This window comes from Chenopodium album, chromosome 22 (genome assembly GCF_948465745.1).
Source record: "Chenopodium album chromosome 22, dcCheAlbu1.1, whole genome shotgun sequence".
NCBI classification, from domain to species: domain Eukaryota; kingdom Viridiplantae; phylum Streptophyta; class Magnoliopsida; order Caryophyllales; family Amaranthaceae; genus Chenopodium; species Chenopodium album.
The window spans coordinates 1,878,357-1,897,144 of NC_137855.1; the positions used below are offsets into that span (position 1 = coordinate 1,878,357).

At 31.8% G+C, this 18,788-nt stretch overlaps 1 protein-coding gene and 1 pseudogene across 1 annotated transcript; both read right to left on the reverse strand.

Moving 5' to 3' along the window:
- Positions 1 to 1,576: 1,576 nt before the first annotated feature.
- On the reverse strand, positions 1,577 to 5,031 carry LOC145606203 (uncharacterized; annotated as a pseudogene).
- Positions 5,032 to 6,112: 1,081 nt separating this feature from the next.
- On the reverse strand, positions 6,113 to 11,241 carry LOC145604599 (uncharacterized). The gene is made up of 13 exons (XM_081660499.1): positions 10,952 to 11,241; positions 10,777 to 10,874; positions 10,146 to 10,228; positions 9,856 to 9,982; positions 9,538 to 9,601; positions 9,223 to 9,320; positions 9,043 to 9,127; positions 8,366 to 8,489; positions 7,885 to 7,986; positions 7,601 to 7,665; positions 6,971 to 7,052; positions 6,764 to 6,843; positions 6,113 to 6,666 (listed from the first exon to the last, which is right to left on the reverse strand). The coding sequence occupies exons 1-13, from the start codon at positions 11,194 to 11,196 to the stop codon at positions 6,609 to 6,611; spliced, it is 1,311 nt and encodes a 436-aa protein (XP_081516625.1). The 5' UTR covers positions 11,197 to 11,241; the 3' UTR covers positions 6,113 to 6,608.
- Between the last annotated feature and the right edge of the window lie 7,547 nt (positions 11,242 to 18,788).

Genomic DNA, 18,788 nt, shown 5'->3' on the forward strand with positions numbered 1-18,788 from the left:
TTTGATAATTGTATACTATGTTATAGCGGCTGTCAGTATCATAACGATATATTAAACTCATTTCATTGGAACTTTAATCCTAATGCTAATGGAAACAATCCAATTGTAATCTTGTTTTAAACACGATGTTGAAAGTTTTAATCTTGGCCCGTTCAGGTAGGCTTCAGCTATATGCCTATCGAGATCATTTAGTAAGATCAAGTTACATTTTTAATGTTGGAATCTTGATTCTTGAATCATTGTAGTGATCATTTTTGGATAGTTGAAGTACTAATGTATTTTGCCACATAATAGGAAATACCATTAATGTTTGGAAAAGATGTTTATAAATCAAATCGTTTGAATATGGAGTGTGTAGAGCAAGACTTTTTCACAGTGCAAGATTTTTTTTCTTCTTTTATGACTTATGATTTGTGAGTACTAGCTTGTTTTACTCCTTTGTTTTTGGAAAGAAATATGAAAAGACATGGATAGTTGTATGTGTCAAATACTCAAATACTATAAAAAAAGTAAATGTGTTAAGACAACTAACACCAATTATTAGCCAACTGTGATGAAATCGAAAGGTGCCTAATTAACTATCTAATTTGCATAGAAATCATGTACGAGTACAAACTATTTTAAGTATGTACATCATTCAATATTAAATTAGACTATTTGCCACATTTCATTTGCCTTTTAATTAAGCAAAAGTAGCCTTTAATAAACCTTTTTAAATTAAATAGTTAATCCACAACATCAATGCATAATTCACCAAATACAAATTTGAAGCTGATATGTTGAAAAAAATGGAAATAAAAAGGTCGAGAGTGTAAAACACATGATATATAATTAAGGTTTATTCATGACCAATTTATTATGTTTGTATAGATATAAAAATACTCGAGTACTTTTTACCATATCATCAATATAACTTTAATTAAACCTAACTATTTTATATATACTAATAAGCTATTATTAACCATTACTAAGATAAAAAAAGTTTTCGAGACGAGACATAAGGGTTGTATAGATTTTTCTATAAAACTTCAAGAAGATAAATTTTCTAACAATTAAAAAAACAAAAAAAGGAGGAAAACAAGGATATATACTTTTTTTGAGAAGCTCTCCAATTTGCTGTTTATGGAGCATTATGATTGATTAGTAGGATTTATATGCAAATGTAGTTGTCAATCACTTATATAGTGTCATATGCAATGGGCCCATGTGAATTGACCTTTAGGACCTTTAGTTTAGCCATAACCCTTGGCCACTTGGCTTCTCCTTGTTTCAGCGGCCAAACACTCTTTCTACTTGGATTATGATACTTGTTTTGTCAAATATTAATGTAATTGTCAAATATTAATGTAATTGTCAATTGTTATTTGCCAAAGCAATCAATTACAAATAGATGATTTTATATAATTGGCAATGAAAGTTTATGTTAAAAATCTAAGCTAAGTTGATCATTCCATTTAAACACCTTTTCCGCACCAATTAAAGAAAAAAAGTAAGACGGAGAAAGTATTTATGACAACGGCACTTTATTCTTGTATTAATCGCTTAAATCAGTTAGTCAAGTTGAATTCAACAGTCCTCAGACGTATATGCCTAAGCCAGGGTCTATTGGGTTTGTCTCTCCACCATCCAAGGAGGCCTGTTGAATCATGCAAAATGAACATCATGAATTCTACCTAAGATCAAGGACCAAAGTCAAGCAACTAAACTGAAGTCAGTTCATTAAAATCTGTACTTGTTCATCATAAAATTGATTGTTCCTTGGGCAGCGCGCTCCAGTAAAACATTCCTTGACTGTACTGCAATTCCTTCAGGCTATATACAGAACATTTTTGTGAATAGCAGCAAGTTTTAACAGTAAATATTCGGAGGGAGGTGAGGGGGCTCCCAGTATACCCGAAAGAAGGCATGAAAAATGTACGATGAAAGTCCTCAAGTCCATGACAATAAAGGATTTTAAAGCATGTACCTCTTCTGGAAACCATACCCCAGGTTGTGTATTACCCTCTAAGACTGCTAGGACAAATGCAGCAACAGATTTTCCAACCGATCTGTGAACAATTATATACTTACAACCTTAAACATGATCAAGCTTCGCATTTGTAATCTATATATAAGCCTATAACACAGTATGTACAAGTATTAGGACTATCTATAATCCTGATATGATACTTACACAGACAAGCTCTCATGAGTAAATACGCCGACTGTACTGTGCCCATTCGAACATTCCAAATCAACCTGTCAAATAAAAACAATGACAAAAATCATCTGTAAACAACAACTTACTGATTAATGATACAAAGGGACTGTTAACAGAATAACAGATTTTACCCTCATTGAGATATGCTCCCCTACAACACCATCTACTGCGCGAACTGTAGGGTTACACAACTCAACCAATTTCTCGATCTTTGTTCTGTCCCTTAGATAGTCCTGCATAATCCAGTGACACAAGCTCATGGCTGTACTGAATAATACAAAGTATGATATCCGGTTAACCAACTGCAGCCAATCTAAATTATACCGGTGGTAGAAGATCTGTCATTAGGGACATTCCCCAGTTCCAAAAGAAGGGTGCAGTCCCTAATCTAGCACAGACAGTCGGTACCCCCAGAACTTCATGAGCACTTCTTACTTCTGGCAGATGTCTGAAGAAAAATCACTATTCTTCGTAAATTTGAGTAACATTTTCTAGTGAAGAGTAATTGATGCTACACATTAGGATCATGGATTACAATGAACATAAAAGGAACATTTTAAGATGGCAATAACAGAAGTGAACAATACTTTTCAATATTAGTAACTTACAGCAAATATACATCCCTTTTGTTAATCCCTTTTCCAAAATCGACATTAAGCATCCCACTATAAGGCTTTAATTTGACCTTTTCACCTGGTTTTACAACAAGACTTCATAGGATGAAACCGTTGATAAATTCTAGTAACAAAGTTAGATAACATATGGTAACAAAATGGAAGAAAGAAACCTTTGTTGTAGGCAATAACCTCTTCTCCGAGAAGTAAAAAGCTTGTCGACAATACTGTTGGACCTGCACCTCCAGTACCGGCTGTGTAGTAAGAGAATCTGAGAATAATATTTAACAAACAAGCTACTCACATAAGACCGGAGCCAAAGCAGCACAAACTTTGAAGGTTGATCAATCACAGCCTCACAGGTTAACAAAACAAAACAACGAAACTTTAAGGACATAAATGGTCACCTGAGCTTTTCAGGTTCACCCCTGCCTTCATCTCTTGCAGCGCGAACAAGCTCTGCAGCCATCACTGTCATCATAATTCCAATGGAACGAAAACTAAATAAGGAATGTCAATCAAACAAAATATAATTGGAAGCAGACTCTTTGGCAACAATTAGGCTTGCATATGTTTAAGAGTTTCATATATATCCCAAATTCCCAAGCATATATATACATGTAACAAAAAAAAATTCAGCAGCACAACATGAATTCGACTCTACAATGTCATGAATGATCATGTCAACATGAAGAATATGGAAAGGATAATGATAAAAAATACCATTGCTAACTCCAGGGCAAATCCCGGCAGTTGTGATAGCAGGAACATTAGCAGCAATTGCATCTTCACTAAACGATTTGGCACGAGATGCATAATTTGTATCATCACAAACATCAATATATGCTGTCTGTAAGAAGATCATCACAAAAGTATGAGTTAAGAAAACACACGAAATATTGTCCCAAAAGCCAAATAAAAACTAGTATGTATTGCTTTCCTCAAAAAAAAAAAACAAAACTAGTATGTATTAACTCTCAAACACAATAATGCACATAATTACATAATGAGAATCACAAGCAATCATCCATCAACAAAATCATCTAAAAACGCGCTTAGATAATGACCTCATCTCACCTTAGTACGAATAGCAGCTTCGAGTACTGAGCAATTTTCTGTCTGCTGGAAAGGCCCTGCAGTGTGAACTACAAGATCTACATCTGAAAACAAATAACATTAATAATAATGTTCATGTTATGTGTACCTTATATTCAACTTTCCTATGGAAAAATTAAGAATCCTGATTCTTATTTTTACTCTTAATTCTAAGAAATGCATATCATTATATGATCAAATCAAAAGCAATATGTTAAGATCAAATCAAATTAAAAGAAAAAAAAAAGTTCAGATCAAAAAATAAAAAAGTTCAGATCAAAAAAATAAAAAAGTTTAAAGACCATATCAGATTAAAATACTAGTATATAAGTTCGAACCATATCAGATCAGATCAGATCAGATCGGATAAAAAAAGTGAATTGTTGCAACTTTTGAAGTTCATGCATCAGTTTACTATAGTGGACTCATATGAGAAACTTGGCTAAGGTTGAATTGCATTTATGCAAAATATGTTGTGAATGACTCTTTTCAAAGAAGTGTCAAAAAAATAATTAAATAATTACCTTGTAAAGCATCCTCTAATATTTCTGCATTATTTATATCAACCTCAACAAACTTCACCCCAAGATTTCTCACCATTGCTGCTCCTTTCTCCCTTCAAAATCAAATCAAACAATCTAAATCAATTTTAAAATAAATGCATCACTTGAGCTTTTACGATAAATGTTCTCATTTCTCACCTTAACTTAATTTTTTTTCTAATAAAATACTTACATGATGTTTTTAAATTCATCTTAATATATATTTTCAACATGTCACTTTTCATAATATTTAATATTTAAACTTGTACATTGACTAGGATGTTTAAGTCAAAATCGATTCTTTTATTTTGAAACAGAGGGAGTACGTCACAAACCATAAAAAAAAAAAATAATAAATAAATAAAATAAAATAAAACAAATACCGATTTCGACCACCAACAACAATATGGAGGTTAGGAGAAAGCTTAGAGAGAGCAAGGGCAGTAGAACCACCAACACTACCGGTACCACCCAAAACCAACACCCTAGAACATTCTTTCTCCTTAACCGAGCTCGCAACCGCCATTAATGGTGGCATTATTGAGGTTTTTGAGTTAAGGAGTAAAGAATAACCCGCCATAATTTTTCTCTCCTCTTAAAAATGGGAAAATGATAGACCAATGTATTATGTAATCTATACACTTGTTAACGTCACATGGTAATATACTACTTCTATAATTGTATGCATGTGTGAGATCGATATGATGGAGATATCAAATATTTCAATAATTTAAACTTTCCAAAATTGTACGTTAGATCTAAGGTAAAGTTTTGGGTGAGACGGACTCACGTGAGTCCACTATCATGTTTTTGGTGTTGTGGGCCTCACGATCGGGTTTAGTTAGCCCGCACCTTTTTAGTGGACTTTTGTTATTGAGCCCGGTCTCACACAAAACCTTTTGTAGATCTAATGGCTCAATTTTTACTGCCGTACCCAATTTTGTTACGTTGGGTCCATGCAAAATAATATTCATTTGCGTGGTGCTAATAAGTTTTTAATTTTATTTGCGTGGTGCTAAGAATGCTAAATTATTTATTTATAGAAATGTCACTAGATACTTCGTAAACATTTTATTGTTTCATCTTATCGATGAACATAAACTTGCATTTTCTCATAGTAAAAAAAAAAAAACGGGGAAATTTTATGCAAGTGTTCATCTTCACCATACAAGTGCAAATCACATATAAAATCATTCAAGATTAGGTGGGATTGATGGTTCTTTAGTGTGAGAGAATAATAGGTTTGAATGTTTGATAAATTATGATAACATGTACTTCATAAATGTAGCCATGTAGGCATGTGGTCGTGGTGGCATTACAAACTACTTGTATTTGAAATCAGGCTATGCTTCAGACAATCAAAAATATCTACTCTTTCTTTTAGACACGTTTTATTTAAAGAGAAGCAGTAGAAGAGTAGAGTGTATACCAAAAGTTACTACCGAACATTTAAAATAACTACCTCCGTTTCATTTTATTTGCAACGATTAGCATATGATGAGGATCTTTAAGTCAAAGTACTACCGAACATTTATGTCTAATCGTTGCAAATTATATGAAACGGAGGTAGTAAATAAATAAAATATAATTAAAGTAACTAAGTTTTTTTTTTAAAAAAAAAAAAAAAAGATAGGGAATATAAAAAATAATGTTGATTTCACTTTGAGAAAGAACTTTTTATTTTAATTTTGAGGGGAAAGTGCTGTGACTGCTGTCTTAGATAAACAGAAGAAAGTATACTCGTACTGTACAGTACTTCGTATGAGTTTATGGATTACAAATGGTAATACTGTAAAAGTAACTCCAAAACAATCATTTACAAATTCTATATGTTGTCACCTGAATCATTTACATATTTCTCCAGACTTTCCCCAAATAATAAGACCGAAGTTGATGTCAGATGGTACAGTAGAGGCACTTCACACTTTCGTAACCATTCATTTGCGAGTTGATTAAGCATCACATTATAGATGCTTCAATGTCCATCTTGCAGACAGTTGAAGGTAACTGATGAATCATGATTCAAATTGTTGTTTGCTAAGCTTCATCGTCAACCTCTTACACAGAAACAGCAAATTTAGATCTGTCACTTCATTGTTGTATGGTGGTATAAAACTATCAGCTGAAACCTGTCACTCAAATTCAGTGCAGCATATCTCAGACATATATGCCTAAGCCAAGCTCTTTTGGGTTCGTCTCCACCATCCAAGGAGCCCTGTTGAATAACATAAAATAAGGACCATGAATTTGCCGAAGATCAAGAACAAAAACATAACAATTAGATTAGTGCTAGTTTAATGAAAAAATTGTACTTGTTCATCACAAAGTTGATCGTTCCTTGGGCAGCACGCTCCAATAAAACATTCCTGGCCTCTACTGCAATTCCTTCAGGCTATTATTAAGAAAAATAAAATTGTTCAATAACAGCAAGTTTAACAGGAATGATTGGGAAGGGGGGAGGCATAAAAGTGTACGATTGAAGTTAAGTATTTGACAGTAAAGGATCTTAAAGTATGTACCTCTTCTGGAAACCATACTCCAGGCTGCGTACTACCCTCTAAGACTGCAAGGACAAATGCAGCAGTAGATACTCCAACTGATCTGTGAACAAGTAAGACACTAACGGTGAAGCAAATTTTTTTAGGAAAAGTGCCTTAAACATCCTTAACATCTGAACTCTTAAGCCAGCAATACAATATTGCAAGTATAAGGTGAAAAGTATTCCAAAACAACAGCAAAAGATGGCGGCTAGAAGGTTCCTGGTAGACACAGCATAAGTCCTTAACTAAATTCATCACCAGGTAGTATTCCATCAATACTAAGACCATCATACCAAAAGTAGGGTCCTACCTTCTTACATGGATTGCGTCTCAGAATAAATTTCCACTCCCAGTATATAGTTCTATTTTCTTTAACAGCATATTGATTAATGTCAAAGTATCCCACACCTTTATTAGAAAGCATTATTAGGACACTGCAAAAGTCCATTAAATATTCTAAAAGGTCTGTTTTTAAAAATCCAAAAGATTCAAGCAATGCTGCTTCTGGGAATATTTACATACAGTGCAGCAAGCCATAAAACACACAACCATCAGGTCAGAATCATAAGATAGTAAGACCTGGGTTAAAACTATAAGTTTGATACTTACACTGACAAACTCTTATGGGTAAACACACCAATTGTACTGCGCCCATTTGAACAATCCAGATCAACCTGTTAAATAGATATAAAAAAGTAATTCGTAAATAGCCACTTACCTAACCTGGGGAAAAGCAGTATAGATGACCAACATTACAAGGGGATTGTAACAAATTAATCAAAGCACTACTTCAGTTGTACTATCTTTACACTGGGAGACTCGTTAGAACTTAGAACTTTAGAAGTGTTACAAGGAATAATTTGTATAACACTAATCAATTTATAGCACCTTACCCTCATTGACACACGCTCCCCTGCAATGCCATCAACTGCACGAACTACAGGGTCAAACAACTCAACCAACTGTTGAACCTTTGTTCTGTCCCTAAGAAATTCCTGCATAATCCAGTCACATGAGTTCATGGTTGTATAATATAGTGTCTGGTTAACCAACTGCGGCAACCTACATGCACAGGTTTTTTTTTTTTTCCCCTTTTAATAGTCAATACCTACATGCTGAGGGTGTTCAGTATGACTTGTAAAAGGTTATCAATGGCCTTCATAATTTTTACCAAGAAAATGAAATAGAATAAAATTGAAAAATCCATCTAGCAATGAACCCTTTATGCTTTCTACTGAATTTTCTCTATGGATATCTCTCTGTAAGGCAATTTATGTTTGCTGTTATTCAGACAGTTTGCCCACTAGCACAACAATAGAGCCATTGTCTACAGCAGCCAAAACTAACAATAAAACAGAAGAGAATAAACTATACCGGTGGTAAAAGATTTGTCATTATTGCCATTCCCCAGTTCCAAAAGAAGGGTGCAGTTCCGAATCGGGCACTGACAGTTGGTACTCCCAGAACTTCATGAGTACTTCTTACTTCTGGCAGATTCCTGAAGAAAATATACTATTTCTTATAAATGTGAGGGACATTCTCCAGTGAGAGGTAGTCAGGTAGATAAATGTTATACACTAGGATCATTGATGGCAGCACAAAGTAAGCAAAAGTTTGATAAAGCCTTTCCATGGTTTAACTAGATGTTTTAGTCACAAAAAAGGAAAAGAGGATTCACCCCTAAGCCAGCACCTGGATGCAAATCGGTGTATTGCACTCATGAGGGTAAGCACGGAGTTCAATTCAGTTAATTAATAAGGAAGCACAAATAAATATACTCAAGAATCGTAGCTGCATGACCCTGCATCTACTAAGTTTTGGACCTGGAGACAGATTATTTGAAGGCGCTATAGCAGTTCCAGGCCTATAGAATATATAGAATGTAAATGTCTTATCACCAAACACAGAGATCAAAGGTTCAAAAACAACCCAGCAACGCATCTCATATCCAAGAGGCCAAAAACAGTTAAATGAAATTCACAATAATCAATTAAGTGATCTAGCAACAACTAAGCCTTAGTCAAACAAAAACTTTCACATTAGTAACTTACAGCAAAAATACATCCTTCTTATTGACCCCTTTTCCAAAATCAACATTTAGCATCCCACTATAAGGCTTTAGTTTGACCTTTTCACCTGCATTCCCAACAAGACATCATGAGATGAAAAAGTATATGATTGCTAATGAGCATGTATAACAACATGACGTAAGAAAATGGAAGAAAGAAAACCTTTGTTGTAGGCAACAACCTCTTCTCCTAATAGTAAAAAGCTTGTAGACAATATTGTTGGACCAGCACCTCCAGTACCCGCTGTATAGTAAGAGAATCTGAAGATAAAATGAAACAAAAAAAATACCCAGTGAACTCACATTAGACCTGTTGCATAAAGGCATGCAAAGTTGCAAACTAACATAATCAAGTAAAAAGAGTATGGAACACATTCCATACCAGAGATATGACAAGAGTGACATGAAATTTTATATCAAATGTATTAAGGTGGATCATAAAACACGACATCAAAACCTCAAGAACATAAATGATCACCTTAGCCTTTCAGGTTCACCCTTGTCTTCATCTCTTGCTGCACGAACAAGTTCTGCAGCCATCACTGTCATCATAATTCCAGTGATATAGTAAAATAATGAGTGTTAGCAGTCCACCAAACAAAATTTAAACAATAGAAAGAAAAATCAGTGGCAACACTTAGGCTCTTAAGATTTAGTTAATCATATGTAATGAAAAATCCCCCCATAACACAAGGTAAATTAGAATCTAAAATTCTGTGAGATAATTTTATACAATGTTAAGAATATGGAGGGATAGGGAGAAAAATGAATAGTAAAAATGTTCAAATATAAGAACCATTGCTCACTCCAGGGTAAATCCCGGCAGTTGTGATAGCTGGAACATTAGCAGCAATTGCATCTTTGCAAAATGATTTGGCACGAAATGCATAACTTGTATCATCACAAACGTCAATGTATGCTGTCTGTGAGAAAATTTGCATAAGTATGTGTCGAGAAAACAAAAAAATGACCGAAAGCCAAAACTAGTATTGACTATTAAACACACACAATGAGAATGAAATCCACAAGCAATAATCCATTAACATAACCATCTAAAAAAATGCTTAGATAATTACCTCATCTCACCTTGGTACGAAGAGCGGCTTCAAGTACAGGGCATTTTTCTGTCTGCTGGAAAGGCCCTGCGGTATGAACTACAAGATCTACATCTGAAAAGAAAGCAGCAAATGTTCATTACATGTATAATGTATTACTAATCAACCAATCTTAAAATATATTTTAAAATAATTTCAGTAATGACACAGCATGATTATAAAGGACATAGTCCCCTTAACAATTCGCTTGGTAACCGGTTATAAATAGCGATAATGGGAATGAACTTAAGTGTAATTTAACAAGTAAACATCCTAATGTACATGGAAATGGACATTGATTTCTTCATGTACAAATTCATTCCCATCACCACCGTTCACTACCACTAAACAAACGGTCTGTATATATCAAATCATAGATATTAATACTTAAGAGGCCTAATCACCATTGGCCTCGAAAATCGGATTAGTAGCAGAAATGATAAATTTTTAGTTACTTAAACTTTGCAACATTTAGGGTTACATGCAGCAATTTACTTAATCAAACTCAATTACTTGGCTAAGTTTCAAACTGCATTATACTAAATTACTTATTAATATTGTATAAGTTAAAATTCAATAATCTAGCAATTTGATTCAATTCCCAGAAAATATAGAGATATTACCTTGTAAAGCAGCCTCTAATTTCTCCACATTATCAATATCAACCTCAACAAACTCAGATTTCTCCCCAAGGTTTTTCACCATTGCTGCTCCTTTCTCCCTTCAAATTCAAAACAAAAATTGAATAAAAAAAATCGATCACAGTTCACAAACCCTAGAATTCTGGAAAAACCTTACCGATTTCGACCGCCGACGACGATACGAAGTTCAGGAGAAAGCTTAGAAAGAGCGACGGCAGTAGAACCACCAACTCTTCCAGTACCGCCCAAAACCAAAACCCTAGAATTCCGAATTTTATCGCCGGAAACAGCGAGATCAATCTTCGGCTTAGCAACTTCTCTCTCCTTAACTGAGCTCGCAAGAACCGCCATTAATGGCGGCGCTGAGCTTTTGAAGTGTAGAAGCACAGAACCTCCCGCCATATTTTCTCTGAAAATGAAGATGATAGAGTGAGTGAGAGTGAAAGGAGTAGTTGTTGATTCAGTTATCTTGGTTTATCGTTGTTTGATGACGTGGCAGCTTGTGAATTTGGTGGTTTTGAGTTTGTATACGTGTCAATGTTTGCGATCATTTGATCTTTCTTTTATTGGGCTGAATGATTTGGGCTTAAAAGGCCCTGGAAAGTGGAAACCATACCATTTTTCTAAATGGCAAGTTTTAAAGAGAGATAATTATTTCTACAAATTAGGTAACTTTGTAAAATTGCAACTATTAAATAGTTACAATTAAAATGTATTGATGAAGTATAAGAATACGATATACGAAGTATTTGATATTATGAACTTTTTTTTTTGAAGAAATTTAGGAAATCATATAAATGTGTTATGAAATAATTGATATTAGAAGCTTGTATATTTATGTTCGAAAATCATATAAATATATTAGTGTTTTTATTGATGTGAGACACAACAAGTTTTAAAAGTTTTTTGCCACGAAGTTAAATTTATTTTTTATATATAAAGTTTGATTAATGAGTAGATATATGCATAACCATCGTAAAATCATATTTAAATTACGCCTTTTATGTAACACTTTTTTTGCTTACTAGCAAGTCGGAGGCTTTAGAGCACCTTTTTTCGTCTTAGAGAGCAATTAGAGATTGCTAATGTAGGTATGTATTGTTATCTTTGAGAATTTATCAATATAGAATAGATAAACCTACGTCCTTCATTTCTCTCCTAATTAAACACATTGTAGTGAATACTTATGCTTAACGAATTGTGAGATATACAACGAAAGGTTCACGTGATGAGGGAATTTTAGGTTACCATTAGACAAGTATAGTAATATTGCTATTCTTGCTACTAATTATCATCCTTTCAAAAAGAACTATGCTTCAATTATAAGATAATGGAAGAAGTTTTTATTATGCACCCGGATCATCGAGTATATATAACGGTTTTTTTTAAAAAAAAATGAGGATAACGGGGTTGTGTTAAAAGGGGTGTAGTGGCCCGGCCCGGCCCAATATAGAAGAAAGAGAGGTAGAGAAAAAAGCACGTGGTCAAGCTAGTAGAACCAAGAAAAAAGAAGTGGGAAAATAGTAGTGTAGTACCCTCAAAATTATGGCACGCGGAAAATCGTATAAGGCAGTGTTTGGATTGGTCCCCATTGAATTGAAAAAAAAAAAGAATATGGTTCTTCCTTTCAATTCACTAGATTTCCATTTTATTTTATTTTATTTTTAGACAATGTGAATAAGAAGGGCATTTTGGTAACTTCTGAATCTATGACGGTCCACACTCTTATAGGCGTAGCATGCAATAACGTTATAATAATACGGTCCCTCGTTGGTTTTATTTATACAAAGGGTGGTTTAATTTATACAAAGGGTGTATATATCTCTTTTTTGGTAGGTATAAATTTCATGTGGTAAAATTGTCATCCATCGATATGTATGTTATTTGCTTAATATCACAGTCATTGAATGGATATTTTTTGTGAATTGCATCGAATAAAGAACACCACAATTCAAGAAGCATCAACCTGGGAATAAATTAGCTCAACATACATGTCCAACACTAGCTCAAAACTTCAATATGTAGCACCATCGATCCATGCATGCAATGTTTTATCTGGTCCTATTAATAAATTTACAAAACAATCACCACCCTGAGTAACTTTGTTTTAGTGTATGCATAAGCATAACCTTAAACATACAATGTTTTTTTTTTTACTAAGGGCCTAATCTTTTCAGCTTAATTTCAGTTCAGTTCAGTCAATCAGAATATGCCCTAACTTGATCATATTCTATCAACCACATATACTAATTTCATTCTTTTTTCCAATTAATTTACTGTTACTACGAAACATTTAAAGATTACGGATCCAAGATCCCAAACCATACAATCATACATATGTACATTTATAATCCGTGTATGAACACCAGAACACGTATATACATACAAATAATTGATAGTATAACTATAACTAATTGATGTCGGCTATATATCATAGAAATGTGAAAAAACAAAGAAGAGATTTTCAATCTATAAAAAAGGTGGACAAAGTAAAACTAGTCATTTCAAGAAAATAGCCAAACCGTCCAAAAAAATTGTCTAGAAGATCACCATGATCCTATGAAATAACTACTGACAACCAAAGTGTGTAAAATAGAAGGTGAAAAATACGTTAGTTGCATAAAATGGGGTATGACCTTATTACAGCTGGATTTTTTATAAAAGTTCACGAGTTCAAAAAAATATTTTTTTATAAAAAAACCATTTGAATGAGCTGGAGTTTCTCTTTTGCTGCTCTGATATTATTATAATTGACCCATATATATAAATTGGGCCCCATTTTTATACAACACACAATTGTATTCATCGTCGTCTGTATTCTGCTTATACTATCTGACTTGCAATCTGTCAAGCCCAAATATATACAGTATATACCCCCCAACCCATCATCACAATTTATTCATGAATGATCATTATTGTGTATTGGTACTCCCTCCATTTTTTGATTTAATCGTCATACTTGTCAACATATTATTTTGACTAATAATATCATTAATTAACAATAAATATATATAAATTTTTTTATAAAAAATTTATATCTGAAATTATACATTAAGGGCCTATTTCGATTGATTGAACTGAATATTTTTATGAGAGGATGATATTAAAAACTGATCAGAACTGAACTTAAGCTGAAGAGAACAAGCCCTAAGACGAAACTAACAATTACACACATGACTATATTTGATCTGCTTATACATAAATATTGGGTAAAATGGTGTACATATGAATAGTCAAAGTCAAAATAAAACACTTAGATCACTAAACTTTAAATTGTAGTACATTTGTGATCAAAGTTTTTGTGATCCTTTGTTAAGCTAGCCAACTCTTTGCATGAGACAGATTTGATCACAAAACTCATGAAGGTAAATCAAAGATTAAAATGAACATAAACAAGATTTGTGAAGGCAAATTAAAGAAACATGCATTCATAATGAAAAGAACATCAACTATATATGAGGAATACATATAATAATGGTTATCATGAATCACTATAGTGTCAAATTAGTTTAATATGTCGTATCATGTCAACCATATTCGATCAGATGTTATATTTTATTTATACGTTGCTTCCAAACATATAATTAAACAAATGAACTCGATCAATAAATCGACTCAAAGAGGTTGTATATATGTCTCCATGCGTGCACAATCAAGCCATAGTAAGTGTAAAAGACTTCGATCTTGTAGCTTGCATGACCTACTGTTCGAAGATGGAGATAAAAAAATTAAAAAAAAATTCCCTTACTATAGCCATATAATTAATACGACGACTCCAAATTGGTATTATGTGTGCGTTGCGTGGGTCCAAAAACGATAGAGTACGTACCAATAAAAAGTAGGTGGCTCCATCTCTAAGTGAAACCCTAATAAATAAATTAAAACGTTGCTCAGTACATGAATAAATGATGCATGTTGCGACAAGTTGAAGGTACTTTCACTGTTAAATATGAATGGCAATCCATTCAACATTACTTATGTTAATGTTTAATGATGTCAATTTGTATGTGCCTCAATAACAAGTAAAATACTACTTTATTATGCATGCATATTACCTAATTTATTTAATTCCTTCCGCAACTATTTTTTGGGTGCATAACATAATTTTCTTAATACATCTTTAATTTCTACGAAGTATTATCTATCAATTCAATTTTGATTATTACATCGGTCCATATGATCTATTTGTTCGATTAGTATCAATTATGCATGTGTTATTATATATTCCTTAGGTGTATTATTTGATCAAATTTTCATAACATTTAAGCATTTGAGTTTCAATTTCACTCCATTATATACTACAATAAGCTAGCCTAGGGTTTTATTGATTAGTAAATTACACACTTATTACATGTACTACCTTCTTGTAAAACAATTCTAAACACATAATTGACAACCATTATTTGTGGAGTTAAATTACAAGAACATCTATATTTTGAACCAGACTACAAAATTATACAAATCATATAATTTAATTTTTAATGTAAACTTTTGCACAATTTACATGTTTTTATCTTTGATCTAATTTTTCAAACACATTGGATACTAGTGACTAGTGAGTGTACAAAAACTAATGTTAATTAATAGTACTCCAAAATATTAAATAATTGGGTTTTACTTAAATTATATTTCCAAAATATAATTTTTTTTTTTTTTTTTTGAAGGGAAATATAATTTTTTTTAGTATAACTCTAACTTATATGATCAGTACTATATATTAGAAAACATATTATTGTTTCGAAACTAAATAATGCTAAGCAAGTTGATCATATATAATTTATACATTTGCACATAATTGATGTAACGATCGAACAAAACCGACATTTATTTATTGTGAATTTTATTAGGTCATTATTGTTACTTTTAATTTCCTAACCGATAAATAAAAAGGGTAAAAAGAAGACTAGAAAATGATGAGAATGGGGGACATCAACATCTTTCAAATAGAGACTAGTCCATGCCAAATCTAATTATTATGGAAATTTTTTAGACACTTTTGGTTGGTCGGTTGCTTTGGTAGGTTGATTAGAAGACCGGCCTATATACCTTTTTAAAATAAATAAATAATACTTGTACAAGTTTTTTATGTCCGAAAATGAGGTTTATATATTTTATCAAAAATATATTTTTAAGTAAGAAAACATTAACCATGAATTCTCAAAATATTTTCATAATAAACATGTGAAATCTTATGTTGTTAGATTTCTTTATATATATTTTTCAAATTAAAGAATTTGTTTTATAATATTTTTCCTTCATCTAAGAAATTGGACGTATTAATGGCTAAAGATTGCATTAGTGTTTAAATGATCTGTGCCGTTAGTGAACGACAAAAGCGTTTAGTAGAAATGAGGTACTCGTAATAGTTAAGACTAGTTAAGAGTGTGTAATAATGAAAAGAAAAAAAAAATTTGAAACATGAATTTTATGAAAGTGATTTGTACTGTGATGGATAGAAAATTAAAAGCTGTGGTTCTCTTTGTTTGACTATAACCCAATGTAAAGGCTGTTACAGCGCACCTCACTGCTTGTACAACCTACCAAAAAACGGCAACATCCATCTTTTCACCTTACCTTAATAAATTTAATTTACTTTCCACTAATTATTTCATTCAAGTGTAGTAAAGTTTGTGTGAGGTTTAATGATAATCTTGCAGAATATGGGATATTGAGGTGACCTTTAACTGAGTAATTTGCTCATTTGTTTTCATATATATATATATATATATATATATATATATATATATATATATATATAGACAATTCAAGACAAAAGAAATCAATATAAGTTTAAATTGATTAAGTTTTGATTTAGAAAATGTATTTTGACACATGCATTCGGATAATAATATGTTACGTATGTCGGGTCAAAAAAAAAATAATATGTTACGTATGTATGAGATAGTCACTACTCATTAGTGATTTGTGAAATTTGTTCTTACTTTAAATTACCGAGTAATATAAGTGAGTCCAGACAAAATAAATTGAATCGTTCAACCAAATAAAAATGATGAGTTGATGACTACTTTTAATTTTTTGTTATGCTTACCAAAAAAATTTAAGTATCAAGATGGCAAGAGTGTCTCGAGACTTTAGATAAAGCATTACAAATTACTTAGTATTAATCAAATGTATCAAACATCTTGACAGTAGTTAACACATAAACATAATAATAATTAAAAAATAAAAATAAAAAAAAAATAAAAAATTAGTTTGATGAGTACTGATGGACTAATATAAAAATATCAATTGAATTAATCAAACAAATCAAAAGACCAATCAGATCATCACAATAATACGAGTATATAATCAAAAGCTATATCATGATTGCACCCCAAAAACAAAGAGTACTTTTTTTTTTTTTTTTTTTGATGATAAAACAAAGAGTACTTATTGGATATATTGAATTGACTTCAACTACTCATTAAACTTTTAATCACTAATTAACACTAAAATGTAAAATGAATTACTGTAACTCTCAAAAAATTGATCAACAACTAAAAAGCCAAAATAAGAGGTTTGATTTTTATTTATTTTTTTATTTTTTTTGAGAACCAAATAAGAATGAAAATTTTGATTGAAAACGCTATTTGATTAAACTTTTAATCACTAGTTACGCACCTTTGCTTACCACCACTACGTGTACTTTGCGCATGTCATGCAAATTAACTGTCATCGTCACCTTAGTTAAATGGAGAGAGAAAATATTATAAACAAATACAAGAATAATACAATAAAGTTGACAAGGTGAATAGTCAACTTGTAATTTAAAGGCATTATTACCAAATTTAATGGAGATTCTTTTTAGCTTACTTTCTATCTTATCAGTTTCCTTAATTTTCATGCTTTTGGCAAGTCAAAATATTTTAATACTATATGGTTAAGAATTTAAGATAAAGGTTTTATTTTCAATGTCAATTAAATAAATTCAATGAAAAGTGTTAAAAAGTCAAAACCATTCTAGTAGAACGTAATTTAATTTCAAAATTAAGATACTCTGTAATTTATACTCCGTAGCAAACTAATCTAGATACAAATTGTATAGTTTACTCCATCTGTTTCTATATACACGTTGGTCACTACACTGGACCAAATATATTGAAAATAAGTTATACAACGCATTATTATAATATATTATTCTGTATATATTACCCCATATAAATTAATTAAAGTACTTCATAAGACAATGTTATATCAATTCATAATTTTAAACCCTGACGATAAGTTATGAATCAAAATAAGTTGATAGATTTAGAACTCTAAGCTAATTGGCACATAAATCAATTATTATGCAACTTCAATTTCTCTTTTCATTAGGATAGAAAAGAACAATTTGATGTAATTAGTATATAAGAGCCGCATTGTCGTATTGCTGTCTCTTTGGCCATTGAAAAGTTCCAAGAGGCACACAACATCATTTAAATATTACTCTTACTAATGCTATTATTACATAAAATCAAGAAGGTTTAATTTGGATTTGTCCTCAATTATTTATTTATTTTTTCTAAAAATAAAAATCCCTATCTCTCTATAATATGTCTAGAAAGGTTTTGTTAAAGTTCTGCCTTTAATTATTTCGAGCAATCTAAAAACAATTATGTTGAACATTCAGTTAATTACATTAATGTGTAAGAGGTCTCGTATTAACAAATTGAAAAATAAGAAATTTAATTTTTTTTTTTTAAGTTATAGAAGAATATAAGTTAATTCGGCCATTTTCAAATTATAGTACCGTGTATGAAATCTCCCTTGGACTTGAAATTGAATAAAATTCATCTATTTTATTAGTCCGTTGTTATAGTGTCGCTTTTGTTCCTCCCTTTTGGATCCCCACCATTGAGAAAACGATAGGACAAGGCCGGGACATGAACTTTGGTGGGACAATTACATGGTATGTCCCTCTCCTTCTCATATGAATTCCAAAAGGTCAATAAAAATGTTGTACTACAATATATATAATATATGGCTTTTTTTTATATGATTGACCACGTAAT

Excerpts from the sequence above, each read along its gene's own strand:
- LOC145604599 (XM_081660499.1), bottom strand. The coding sequence starts at position 11,196 with ATGGCGGGAGGTTCTGTGCTTCTACACTTCAAAAGCTCAGCGCCGCCA. Across the intron at positions 9,602-9,855 it reads TTACCCTGGAGTGAGCAATG|TGATGGCTGCAGAACTTGTT; the intron begins GTTCTTATATTT and ends TTATGATGACAG. Across the intron at positions 7,987-8,365 it reads TGACAAATCTTTTACCACCG|GAATTTCTTAGGGACAGAAC; the intron begins GTATAGTTTATT and ends TGGATTATGCAG.